This window comes from Panthera onca, chromosome A2, assembly GCF_046562875.1.
Source record: "Panthera onca isolate mPanOnc1 chromosome A2, mPanOnc1 haplotype 2, whole genome shotgun sequence".
Lineage (NCBI taxonomy): Eukaryota > Metazoa > Chordata > Mammalia > Carnivora > Felidae > Panthera > Panthera onca.
This window is the reverse complement of record NC_138340.1, coordinates 97,176,915-97,189,601: the sequence shown is the minus strand read 5'-3', so window position 1 is coordinate 97,189,601 and position 12,687 is coordinate 97,176,915. Positions and strand designations below refer to the sequence as shown.

The following is a 12,687-nucleotide window of genomic DNA, read 5'->3' as shown; positions in this document are numbered from 1 at the left end:
AAGTCAAGGCTAGGACTTGGAGGTGTACATAAATGGATAGCCTTCTAATGCACAACTCTCAAGAAGTTACAGGATAAATGTGTTGATCTGGCCCTCCATGAAGGAAGCAGGCGATCTGATCTGACCAAGAACAAGAATAGATGCTTGTTTCCTCATGCAACACAAGAAAACCCCATGACTTGAGAAATGAATGGCTCATTAAAGTCAGACTTCCTAAGCCCCAAACTCTTAAAATCTCAGGCCACTTTAAATGTGAAATGACATTCCAATACTAATTGTTCTTTGGCTGTTGGAAAAATTATGCCTTTACTGTTCTTAAATCTCATCTTGGAGTAGATCATGCTTTGGGCTAAAATTATCCCTGGGTTCTCAGTAATCCCAAATGGCGTCAACACTTGGAAAACAGAAGGAAACTGAAGGAAATAGTCCCTGCTCTTGTTTTGCTGTAACCTGCTCTTTCAAAAGCCTGGAGCATCCTGTTCCCTCTCAGAGAGGGAAAGAAAAGTAATTTTAGAGCGAGGAGGTTGCTATGCTTTAGGAAGCTGCTAGAGGTCACAGATGCCTCTCTGGTTTGATAAGGTATGGGTCTAGGCAAGAGAAAAAACCTAGTCAAGGAGAAACCTGGGTTTCTGGTGTCACATTTAAAATTGCAAGGCAAGGTAACAACTAAGCCCATTTGAATGGAACTAACCTGTAAGGGTTGTGCTGGTCTTTCTTTTGGCTGAAACCTTGAGCAATTTCCACTCAACAGAATGGGGGTGGGGGGAAATGCTCAAAGAAGAAAGGTCCCTTTCTTTGAGGTCAGTGCTACGGGTGCCTTCATAAAGTACTTGAGTGGGTCATGTACCTTGGTGCATTGCACCCAGGGGCTAAAACTATAGCAGCTACCATCCTTCCATGAAATGTTAAGCCATGGGCCAGAGAAGGTTATTTGCAACACCTATCACTGACAAAGGCTGAATGGTCAAACTATGTGAAGAATGCCTACAGATTGATGAGAAGTAAAAGCTAATTTTAGAAAGGGAAAAAGACTACCTGGTCCCTTTGGAGGAGAAGAAAAGGCAGTATGGTTGGCCTGGGCTTGCTGGAAAAGGCTGGTTAGAGTAGGTGCAGAGCCAAGTGTCCATGCCAATGCCACAGAGCTGGAGTGTCGCCATACCCAGGACCTGCAGATCTTGTGGGAGATGCAGCTCCCCGAGGAGGGACATACCAGTGCTGACCTTCTGGGTATTTCTCCAGCACCCCAAACCTGGCCCTTTCCCAAGGCCACTATTGCAGCAACACTTTGAACAAGATCTGCCTGATGATAAACCTGGGAAGCACTAAAGTGGCTCCTGACTCAGAGACTCCAGCTCCTGTCAATGTTAGGAATTCTACTCACTCCATTCCCTAAGAGTTACAATTAGGTAAAAAACATCCCAGGAGTCAGAATTCAGCACGGTAAACCAACCGAGATTTGAAGTAGAGAGAGCTGGATTGGAGACCTGATCAAATCATCTAAACTTTTGATACACGTCCCAAGCACGTGACAGGTTAAGGGGAAAAACATAAAAGTAAATGCCAAAAACAAACACAGAAACAAAACAAAGAAAACTAAAACACTTTTTAAATCACCAACAGGCATTTTCCAGAGATAAAACTTTATTTAAGGCATCAAGCAATACACTGAAAAGAGGTGAGTCACGCACAAGTAATGTCCTTATTTCCATAATTGTATGTTTGATACTCTCTGCCCTCTTGAAAAGGGTGTGTAGTTAGCAAAGATGAGAAACAGTTTTTATACATAATCATATCAATAGAAGTGTTTAAGAAAGTCTTTAAATTTTGTTTTTCTTTCTTTGAAAAGAATTTTGGTTTTATTTCAGAAAACCAAAACAAGCTAGTTCTTCTACTCAGGATGAAATTTCTCTCCAGTTATTTATGAAATAATACAGCTGCCTTTCTCTTTAAAAGGATTCTTGTCTTCTGGAATTCCTTTTACAAGAGGATCCTCTCCAGAACGTTCTTCAATGTAGTTCTTTATTTCTTCAGAACATTTAGACACCTTAAGAAGAAAAAAAAAAGAATGAATCAGGTCAGGATCATCTACACTTTAGTGAAATTAATTTAATTGAGTACAGCCAGCACTTTAAAAAATGAAATAATATGAAAATATTAGCACAAAGCATGTGTAATACATATGCTACATATGAATGACACAGTCTAAAATACATTTCTCACTATGGTGAGGGCCAAAAAGTTTGAAAGTCACCATATTAAACAGATCATCCCCAGCAATTTCTACCCATTGTGCCTCATATGACTTCCTGCCACTGCTAAAATACAATTATGGTGTATCCATAATATTTTAGGAACTGAAACATACCCCGTTTTCAATTTCCCATGCTAATGAACAGGTGCAGTAATAGATAATCCCCAAATGTTTTGGGCTGCATCCTGCCAAAATTCTCACTTATTATGGGCGTGTGCCATGTTCTGCAATTTTACAAAATGATGGAAACACTGGAGAAGGCCTGATGCTGGGAAGGTGGAGGTTGCCTATTCATACCATTTGTGTCTCTATTCAGAATCCCTTCCCACTGCTGGAGGGCAATGATCACAACAACAGATTTATCTGAGGTTTATTAGGCTTATCTGAGACTCTTGTGTTTATGTAATTAGTTGAAACTTTTCCTACAAAGGAGAAAGGATTGAATACTTTCCTCAGAAACTCTATCCTTTAGAAACAGGTTGCATGAATGAGTTTAAAAAAGAAAAAGGAATAAAAAGGAAAGGAAAAGAAGGACTAGTGTCTTAGTGAAGGTCTGCATGATGAATAAGAAATTAGAAGTAAAAATTACAGAAGCTCTAGCAAATTCTAATATAGACTTCTTAGCCCTAAGAAACTGTTCCCATTGAGTTTATAATCTAGATTAGCAATCTTCAAATTGTTTCAATGGTAATCACTAAAACACGTTTGCATAATTATCCCCAAATGCATATAATTATAAATAATATGTAATTATTTACTTATAAATAAGCACAGATGCTACTGTGTTAATACATAATGCATAATTATAAAACATAAACTGGAAACTGTCAAATGATGGGGCTTAAAATCTAACCAAAAGTAGAAATTGTAATATCTTACTCCCATACCCCAAAGATTCTTTGCACACAATGTAAAGACCACTGTTCTAAAAAATTAAAACTAGCTGATGTAGTTATATGACTTAAAATGTGGAGAAATAACCATCTATTCAAGTGCCACCCTCTCAGGTGACAATTGCTTTTATTTGTTGTTGACATTTATAGTGCATGCATTTTATGTGAATTGTCAAAAGTACAGATACAAGTATCCCTAACCTGGGGTCTGTCTCCCCAGAGCTATTTGTGGATAAGATTAGAGTTCCCCCAAATTGTGTCTTTCTTACAGAGGCTTCTTCATTAAGTTTCCGAAGAGATCTGCAGCCTCTGAAAGTGAATAATTACTCCTCTGAGCATTTCCTTCCACGATCAAGAAGATAGGTTTGAACAATTAGCTGGAGCCAGAATTCAGCCTGTGAATTTTGTGTCCTTGGCCTGAGCAGAGCACACAGCTCAGACATGTACAATTTATTGACAGAATAATGAACTGGGCATCAGAACACATGTGTTTCAGTAAGTGCTCTATTATTATCTCTGAGGTCTTAAATAAGAAGGTGGTTAGCCTCCTTGGGATTCAGTTTTTTATTCTTAAAAGTGAAAGCACAGAAGGATCTCTAAGAATCATAATGTTTGTATAGCACTAATACTCTATAATTCAAAGTGTCTGATAACATATGTTTGAGTATTATTATTAGGATTTAGACACCTCTCCTTGTATCCCCTAAGGCTATCATGTTTTCTTCGCCCTCGGCATACACTTGGAGTTGGAAAACAGATCCAGCAGGGTGTGTCCTAAAGAGTGGAGGTGGGGAGCTGCCAGGGAGGAACAGGGTAATGAATGATACCTTTAATTTCCACACAGTCAGCTGCACCCAGGCTCCTGCCCGATTTCTAATTTGAAGCTTAAAATACCTAGAAGACATTTGTCTCTTTTTCTCCTGTAAGTTCTGCACACTCTGTTACTAGGATATTACAACTTTGTACAATGCTTTACTTCAGTATATGCAACTGTTTAATATGTAACCTCTACGAAGCAGTGTGTGAAAAAAATCTAAGCGGCCAACACATACTGCACTGTGCCATCCACAAAATGGGTCCCTTAAAGTTTCAATAAATTACCCTATTGTTTGGGTCTTATAACTTTGTTTTTTTTTTTCCTTTAAACACAGCAGTATTTTTAAAGCAACAAAAACTTTGAACAAGGATAGAAGTAACTTTGCACTCCAAAATCTAGGAAGCATAGGGATTTGGAGGTTAAATTTGAGAAAAGAAATGCACAAAGAGTAAAACTCAAAAACACCTGCATCTTCCAATTATTACTCAAAATGTTCATCCTGAGTAACAGGACTGTGTCATGAATAGATTTACTAAAGTAGAGCAGGAAAGCAAGCGAGCATATTTACCATACCTGCTTAATTTCCATTTTTTCCTTAATTTTTTCTAGTATTAAAGCACAGAAAAATGAAATTAATTTATTTTTATTTTTATTTTTTTGCTGGGGAGAAAGGATTAGAGCATTTCCTTTAAAAAATATTTATCCTAAAACCTATTCCCGGACTACAGGTTGCCTGATTGAGGAAAAAAGGAAGAAATGCATGCTCACAATACCAGTAAGAAATTGAAGTAAAATTTACAAAATCTCCAACAAATTTCAGTGGAGACTTCTGAACACCGAGGCATATGTTCTCACTGAATTTGTAATCCACTTTAGTGGTCTCTAAGATTTTTAATCATGATCACTAAAAAGAGTTTTCAAATGCACATCAGTATATATATTATTACTTATATATAAGTGTAAAAATGCTGTATTCGTTCATTGTGCGCCCTTCTAAAACAAAGTGGAAAGTATAAAGGGATGAGAGTTACAAACAAATAAAAATAGGAATTGTAAGATTTTGTTTCCAAGCCCCAGTGAACTGTTCATTGCATACCTCTGGAGAGGCCTCCTGAAATTCAAAACTATGTAATTCAAATTACCTAAATTGTGATGAATTAAATAGTGATAAAACAAAAACACCTTTAAATACCAGTCTTTCCCTTAATGAAAAAGATCAAGGAATGAAATAGCCATCTGCCTTCTTCCTATAATTTGAGTTTTTAAAACCAACTAACAGCGGGCAGAATTTTTTTGTCCATGGTCCCCCATGCTAGGCTCAGATGCTCTGACAGTTGGCTTTGAATTAACTCATGGGATCCTTGCGCTCTCCTTTCCCTCTTGTGATTTCTCCACATCAACTGGCAGTTGCCAGGTACAACCAAAGCCCCACTTCAAGAGACGCTGGTGGGGGGGCGGGGAGGGGTGAGAAACCAAAGAACAAAAAAGCTGTACTGTTTTACTGTAACAAACCAGGCAAAACCACCCTTGGTTCATTTCAGAGAAGGGAATAACATTCTGGGACAATTTACCTGTTGCCTCTGCAATTTCACTTCTTTGCGCAGTTGCTCAACTTCCATCTTCAGCTTTTCCTTTTCTGGCAAATCTTCGATGTGAAGGGCCGGCATTTTCAGCCCAGAGCTGGGCCCGAGGACTGCTCTGCAAGTGGAGTGGCTGAAGTGCAGCGAAACAGGGCGCGTCCCCAAGTAACTGTGGTGCCCGCGCACCCCGCCCTCCGGCTCAGGACGGGACCGCCTCCCCGAGGTGGCCCCCAGAGCCCTGAGCGCTCAGCTGTCCCCGGGTCTTCTCCACGTGCTGGCCCTGCCCAGCGCCCTGGGATCTCTCTAGGGCTCCCACGACCCCGGGTGGCCGGGCCCTGCGAGCCCGGGGACGGTAGAGTTGGGAGGGAGCCTGAGAAGCTCGGTGCTGCGGGATCTCCGGGCGGGATGCTGGCCCTCTGCCGGCTCCCGAGTCGGCCACGCCCGCGCGGGACCGGCCAGGGCTGCGGCTCGAGGGTTGGGGCTGCACTAACCCACTTTCCTGGAGAAACAACTGTAAAGTTTTACTTTTTGTTCCTTTTTTGTTTTGTTTTGTTTTCCGTTTCCAAGTCACATCCGGGTTTTGTTTGTGAAGCAAGAAAAGGAGGACACTACCCTGCAGGAAATAACGACCCTTCACCTCTCCAAGAGTTTCAAAAATATACAGCATGTTCCTTTTCCCCAGTTAATATACATGTGTACTGTGGGAAATGTGAACGCTTAAGAAAAGGCCCAAGAGGAAAGTGAAACTGACCTGTAATCTCAGAAACACCCACCACGTCTGTTGATGGACCCAGTCGGTTGTGTGCCTGATACATATTTACACATTGGGGGATCGAGGAGTCATTGGGATGTGAATATTGTTTACAACTTGCAGGACCATTTTCTGGCAATCGTCTGCATCCTCCACAGCAGAGTTTTTGTTCTTTCTTTAGCGGAGTGTTTTGTAATGATTTAGTGGACACGCGGATGATACTAGAGAAGACAGAAGCAGCAGTCTTAAAGTTCTTACCAGAAAGTATTTCTCCACTCCCTATCAACCAAGGATTGGGTGACTGTTGACACCATGGATCTTGAATTCCTGGCTCCAGCACCTTTCTGGACATAGGCAGCAGATTCACTAAGTATTGGTTTCTCCACTATCTGCAAAGCAGTATTCATCTTGCTGCCAGGAAAAGTGTCTGCTATGACAAATGCTTACCTGCAATGTAAGGTTTCCCTTGACTATAAACTAAAGCCTTCTTAATGATGGTCAACAGACTAGAAGAAAAATAAAGCATTAAGGGTAGGAAACCTTCCCAGTCAGATATTTCTCTTTTTGGAGATATTACCTCCTGCCTACAGAGCCAGATTCAAGAGTGGTGGCATGAACTGAGTTTTTCAGGGCACTTGACCTGAGACACCCATTGTCACTCCCTGTCTTGTGAGCAGAGGTTTTGTTTGCTCACAATTTCTATGTTCCACCCACTTATCTTCAATGAATATCTTGGAACAAGAAGGACAACAAGCTACTTGGTGATTACTCTGGGTCTAGTCCCAGCTCTGTCCCTGGCTAGCACTGGAAAAGTCCTTTATTTATTTATTTTTTCTGGATTTTGGCTTTCTAATTTATACAATATAGGATGGGGAAGGGGAGAGGTGGATTAGCCAAGGTATGTTTTGTTTCTAATTGTATGTATGTATCCACATCTGATAAATCACTTTCACAAAGAAAACTGTTTAGGAGTTTCTTTTTCTATATTTGAAATACCACACATTCCAGGATCTCCCAGGCTCAAAGAAGTCAAATCAGCTGCCAAAGTTTTCCCCTGTTAGTAAGCTGTGAGCCAAGACAAAAAACTAACATCTGTCTCCAAAAGCAATTTGTATTTTCTGATTCCCCATTGCTCAGATTTAAAACGTTGGTTAAAAATAACTTAAACAAGTTAGTGAAAGTAGTTAACGTGACCCAAATTAAATAAACTCAGCACCCAAATTAAATAAGTTGTTTAAGTAACTTAATGTATTTCTTTTTGGTCCAAATCATAAAAGCCGAATTATTTTAGCCTGGAAATTTTTCCTCTATGAAATCATCAACTTGCATGCAGTGATAAATATTTATAAAACCACAGTGGTTCTTTCACTTCTTCCACAGTATTATGAAACTTAAATTAGAGATGAAATACATATTATTATTTTTTGTTTTTATTCTTATCAAATAATGCAGGGTCCTAATATCATATTAAGTTAATTGATTAAACTAAAAAGAATTGAGAAATGCTGAAATCCATGACCACACAACATTTTGAAAACTGTCTTGTTTGGTTTTAAATGGTAAGATGCTGGGAACACGTTTTAGAAGAGCATGTAGCCCCCATCCCTAGCATGGAATGTACCTCCCAGACAGCAACCATGGTAAGCAATTTCTGGTGCATTCTCACAGAAATGTTCTACCAACAAAACCGTTTGGATAAACAGATTTTAAAATCCATATCAGTTATATCCAAATGTAATGTAAGCTTTTTACTTATATTTTACATATAAGTAATAGAAGTTATGATTGTTGTTTTTTTTTTACAAAATAGTATGTGTACAAACCATTCTGCAATGAAAATAACAAGTATAACCAGAAAGTAACTTTTATTAGCCCATTATCTTCTGACAAATGCTTTAAAGAAAACTGCTTAAGAAAATTAACCATGTGTTTATTTCCTATCTATCTATCTACCTACCTACCTACCTATATATCATCTATCAAACCTTTACACCCAACATGGGGCTCGAACCCATGACCTGGAGTTCAAGAGTCACAAGCTCCACCAACTGAGCCAGCCAGATGCCCCTATTTCTACTTTTAAAGTATAAAAGAGCAAAGACCATGAAATATTTACCTTGACATGCAAAAAAAAAAAAAAAAAAGAAAAGAAAAAAAGGAAAAAAGGAAAGAAAAAAAAGAAAAAATTCTTTGGCTATGTTTCTGAATGTATTAAGTATGTTGTTAAAAATGCATATAAAGGAAACTATATAAGAAAATATCAAGAGTGTCATATTGGAGTTGACTTAATGCTAGGTTGAACTCAAAAAGACCAGGATTCTGGTCTTATTTTATCTTATGTTTTGTTTTGTTTTGTTTGTTTTTACAGGACATATATTCTCTCTGCCTCTGTTTTGTTAGTGTAAATAAACTAGGTTATTTCCCAAATTCTGCTCTTCTGGAATTTATAAAGTTCATGATGACTGTTTAGGCCATTAAAATGATGGTTTCTTTAAGGAACATATTTAACAAATATTTGATGCACTTGGTTCATTTTATTTTACTTCAACTTATTATAACAATCCCATGGAAAATTTCACAACTGACCCATTCAACTGTGTGCATAAGCTTCCTTTTCTAGATGGAGATAATATGAAGTAAGAGGATGACCTGTGTCTCATGCTCCAATTATCCTTTTTATTTTTCTGAGAGACAGAGAGTGAGCACACTTGAGTGCACTGGGGAGGGACAAAGGGACAGAGAATCTTAAGCAGGCTTCATACCTAGCTTGGGGCCAGTCATGGGCCTCGATCTCATGATCTGAGATCACGACCTGAGTCAAAATCTAGGGGTGCCTTGGTGGCTTAGTCCATTGAGCTTCAGACTCTTGATTTCAGTTCGGGTCATGATCTCATGGTTTGTGAGATCAAGCCCCACCTTGGGCTCTGCGCTGATAGCTCACAGCCTGCTTGGGATTCTCTCCCTCCTTCTTTACCCCTGCCCTGTTCGTGCTCTCTCTCTCAAAAATAAAAATTAAAAAAAAAAAAAAGAGTCAGATGCTTAATCGACTGAGCCACCCAGGTGCCCCTAATGCTCCAACTATCTTAACAACTACTTATAATTCATATCAAATATGATTTATCAATTGTGCTTATACAAGACTTTAATTTCCATTTAACTGGTCATTCTTATTACTCATTTTACTGTTTTCCTCATGTTAATATTGTTTTAAGAATTTAGGAAGTTTGATATTAGCCTTGTTTTCAAATCTGGCTCAAATCAAATCAGTCCAAATTAGAATAACTGTTTTTTTTTTTTTTTCTTGCTAAAGCTTAAACTCACTTATGTGTACAAAATACCCTCAAAGTGCAAGTATCTCAAATGGTATACTGCAGTATGTATACTTAACTCATTCTCACTACTGGTCCCAGGAAGTTTTGTTGAAGAGCCAAATGCTAAGGCTCTTTTGTTTCCCTGTAATCTTACCTCATTCCTTTTTACCTAGTAATCCATGGTCCTGAAATAACAACTTCTAGAAAGAAAAAAAAAAAAAAAAGGTCACTCACTGTTGTAGCTGTATAGCCTGTGGAACAGTCATGATTATCACATCCTTCTTCCTAAACCATCTTTCTCTGTCACTCCTTTCTATGATTTTTATCTTATTCCAACTTCTGCAGATAATCTGTATTTTTTTTTTAAGTTTTTTAATTTATTTTCAGAGAGAAAGAGTGCAAGTGGGGGAAGGGGCAGAGAGAGAAGGAGACAGAGAATCTCAAGCAGGTCTGCACTGTCAGCACCAAGCCTGACATGGGGCTCGAACTCATGAAACCATGAGATGATGACCTGAGCCAAAACCAAGAGTTGGACACTTAACCAACCGAGCCACCCAGGTGTGCTGACAATCTGTATTTTTAAGCAATACGAATGTTACCCTACTGTCGATTTATTCCTCAATTAAGCTAATAAGAATTCTGAATTATCCAATATAAAAAGTATTACCCTTTCCTGCTTTTAATTGAACACTTAGTCAATTAAATTGTAGAGACAATTTATTAGTTGGTATGGCAGTTTCAATAATAAACAGAGCGTCTGGCTTGGGGAATTTACAATACAGAATTGAGATCAAGACAACCATACCAACTGTAATAAGAGAAAGCAAAGCGATGTTAAATGAGTTAAAAGATTTACAGAATACTCTTGGGATGGAGTGAGGGACAGAAAAGATAGTTTTTAGTGAGTCTCAGAAAGGAGTAGGATTCAAAAGGCTGAAGTGAGTTAGAGAAGAGGACATTTCAGGTGGAGAGATCAATACGACTAAAACTGCAGAAGGTGGGGAAATGGGGTGTCATGTCAGTGGTCATTTAATAGTTAAGTTTGTTGGCTACAGGAAGTCTCCAAGGTTTATTATAATAGAGGACATTTGCTCATCTCTATTCTAAGTGATTTTAAATTTTCATATAAGAATCCATCCTATGCTCTCATTTTATACATGAAAAAAACTCATGATGTTCAAAGAGTTGAAGTAGAAAGTGGACAAACCAAAGCTTTAACTTAGAATTATCTGGCTCTCAGATCTATTTCCAGTTGTTAGAGATGTTAGTTAGGACCATGCATATAGAGATGTTGGTTAGGATCATGCGTGTTACTAAGTGCCATAGCAAGGACTCTGTATTTTTTTAATCAGGGGGAAAAAATAAATGGAACACTTAATAAACATTAATTTGCATCAAACTGCACATGGAAAAACCCTTGAGATGGACCACAATTAAAGAAGTAAAACAAGTAAAATATATAGTATGCTAGATGGTGGTGGGAGCTATGGAAGAAAATAGAGTGGAACACGAAGACAGGCAGTGCTGAAGGGGTGCTTGGAAAGGAGTTTTATAATTTTAAACAGGGGAAGAGAGCTTCTGCTGAGGAAAGGGTAGTTTATCCAATAGTTTATCCTGGAATCCCTTAATACCGAAAGCATGTCTATATGTGATAGAGTGTGTTGTTAACCACGCAGCCAGAGATCCGGAGTCTGGGCCTGAGAAACTCGCCAATTCACTTCTCTGAGCCTGGATTTCCTCTATTTCAAAATGAAAGGGTTGAGCAGGAGTCAGCAGATCTTTGCTGAGCATTTACTACCACCAGAGTGGGAAAACACCGTGCTAGGAGCCAAACTTGGGACCACATTGACATTCCCTTCCAGACCAAATAAAGATAATTCTTACCTTGTTTTTAAAATGGATGACAGGGGTGCTTGGGTGGCTCATTCAGTTGCGTGTCTGATTTTGGCTCAGGTCATGATCTCAGTGTCCGTGAGTTCAAGCCTTGCGTTGGGCTCTGTGCCGACAGCTCAGAGCCTAGAGCCTGCTTCAGATTCTATGTCTCCCTTTCTCTCTGCCCTTCCCCTGCTTGTGCTCTGTCTCTCTCTGTAACTCAAAAATAAATGAGTATTTTTTAAAAATTTTCAAAAAATGGATGACAATCAGTGTGCCTGGGTGGCTCAGTCAGTTGAGTGTCCAAATCTTGATTTCGGCTCAGGTCGTGATCCCAGGGTCCTTGGATCAAGGCTCATGTCAGGCTCTATGCTGTGCGTGGAGCCCGCTTAAGATTCTCTCTCTTTCTCTCTCTCCCTGCCGCTCTCCCTCTCCCATAAGTAATTAAAATAAAACAAAAAGAACATTAATTAACATTTCCTTGTATTCTGATCACTGACGTATCCAAAAATAGCACTGTACGTGTGAGATAGGATAAGGAAACAGTAACAATAAAAGTAGTTTCCAAGTTGGGGTAATAAACACTCATCATTTGTTACAGAAACAGAGGCAAATTATCTTAGTCATTAGCACAAAGGTAGTGAGATTTGGCTTATGTCAACTCAATAAGATGCCAGGAGGAAACTGATTAGGAAGATGATGCAGAACAAAGCTATTTTTCTACCATTTTGCTCTTACACTGCTATAGGAAAAAGGACCGTATTGGTGACAGTCTTCTTAGAGATGGGATGGAATAGCACGTATCTTAAAGGATTCTGGATATGCATCTAGTTCCTTTCTCAGTAACACTAGTTAACACTTGTTGGGTCTTACTGTGTGTCAGGTGGTACACTAAATGCCGTAATCACTCTAGTGTAATATTTAACCCCAAGTAAAAGGGGATAGAACCATTATTCTTTCTTTCCTACAGCAGAAGAAACTGAGATTTAAAAAGATTAAGTAACTTATCCAAAGTCAGAGAGGCAGTGAAGGGCCAGGGCCAGAACTTTCTGGCTTCTTATGACGTTTCCTCAGGAACTGCGCTGCGAGATCATGATCTGAGACAGTCACTTACCTGACTGAACCACCCAGGCGCCCCATGAAACAGTAGGTATCGTTAAAAGAAAAAGGTCAATCAAAATTCACTGTACTAAACAGCTGAAGAAAAACAGA

General features: G+C 39.0%; 1 protein-coding gene across 1 annotated transcript; it reads right to left on the bottom strand.

Annotated features, from left to right (window-relative positions):
- Positions 1 to 1,602: 1,602 nt before the first annotated feature.
- On the bottom strand, positions 1,603 to 6,001 carry GNG11 (G protein subunit gamma 11). Its single transcript, XM_060632476.3, has 2 exons — positions 5,533 to 6,001; positions 1,603 to 2,044 (listed from the first exon to the last, which is right to left on the bottom strand). The coding sequence occupies exons 1-2, from the start codon at positions 5,626 to 5,628 to the stop codon at positions 1,919 to 1,921; spliced, it is 222 nt and encodes a 73-aa protein (XP_060488459.1). The 5' UTR covers positions 5,629 to 6,001; the 3' UTR covers positions 1,603 to 1,918.
- Between the last annotated feature and the right edge of the window lie 6,686 nt (positions 6,002 to 12,687).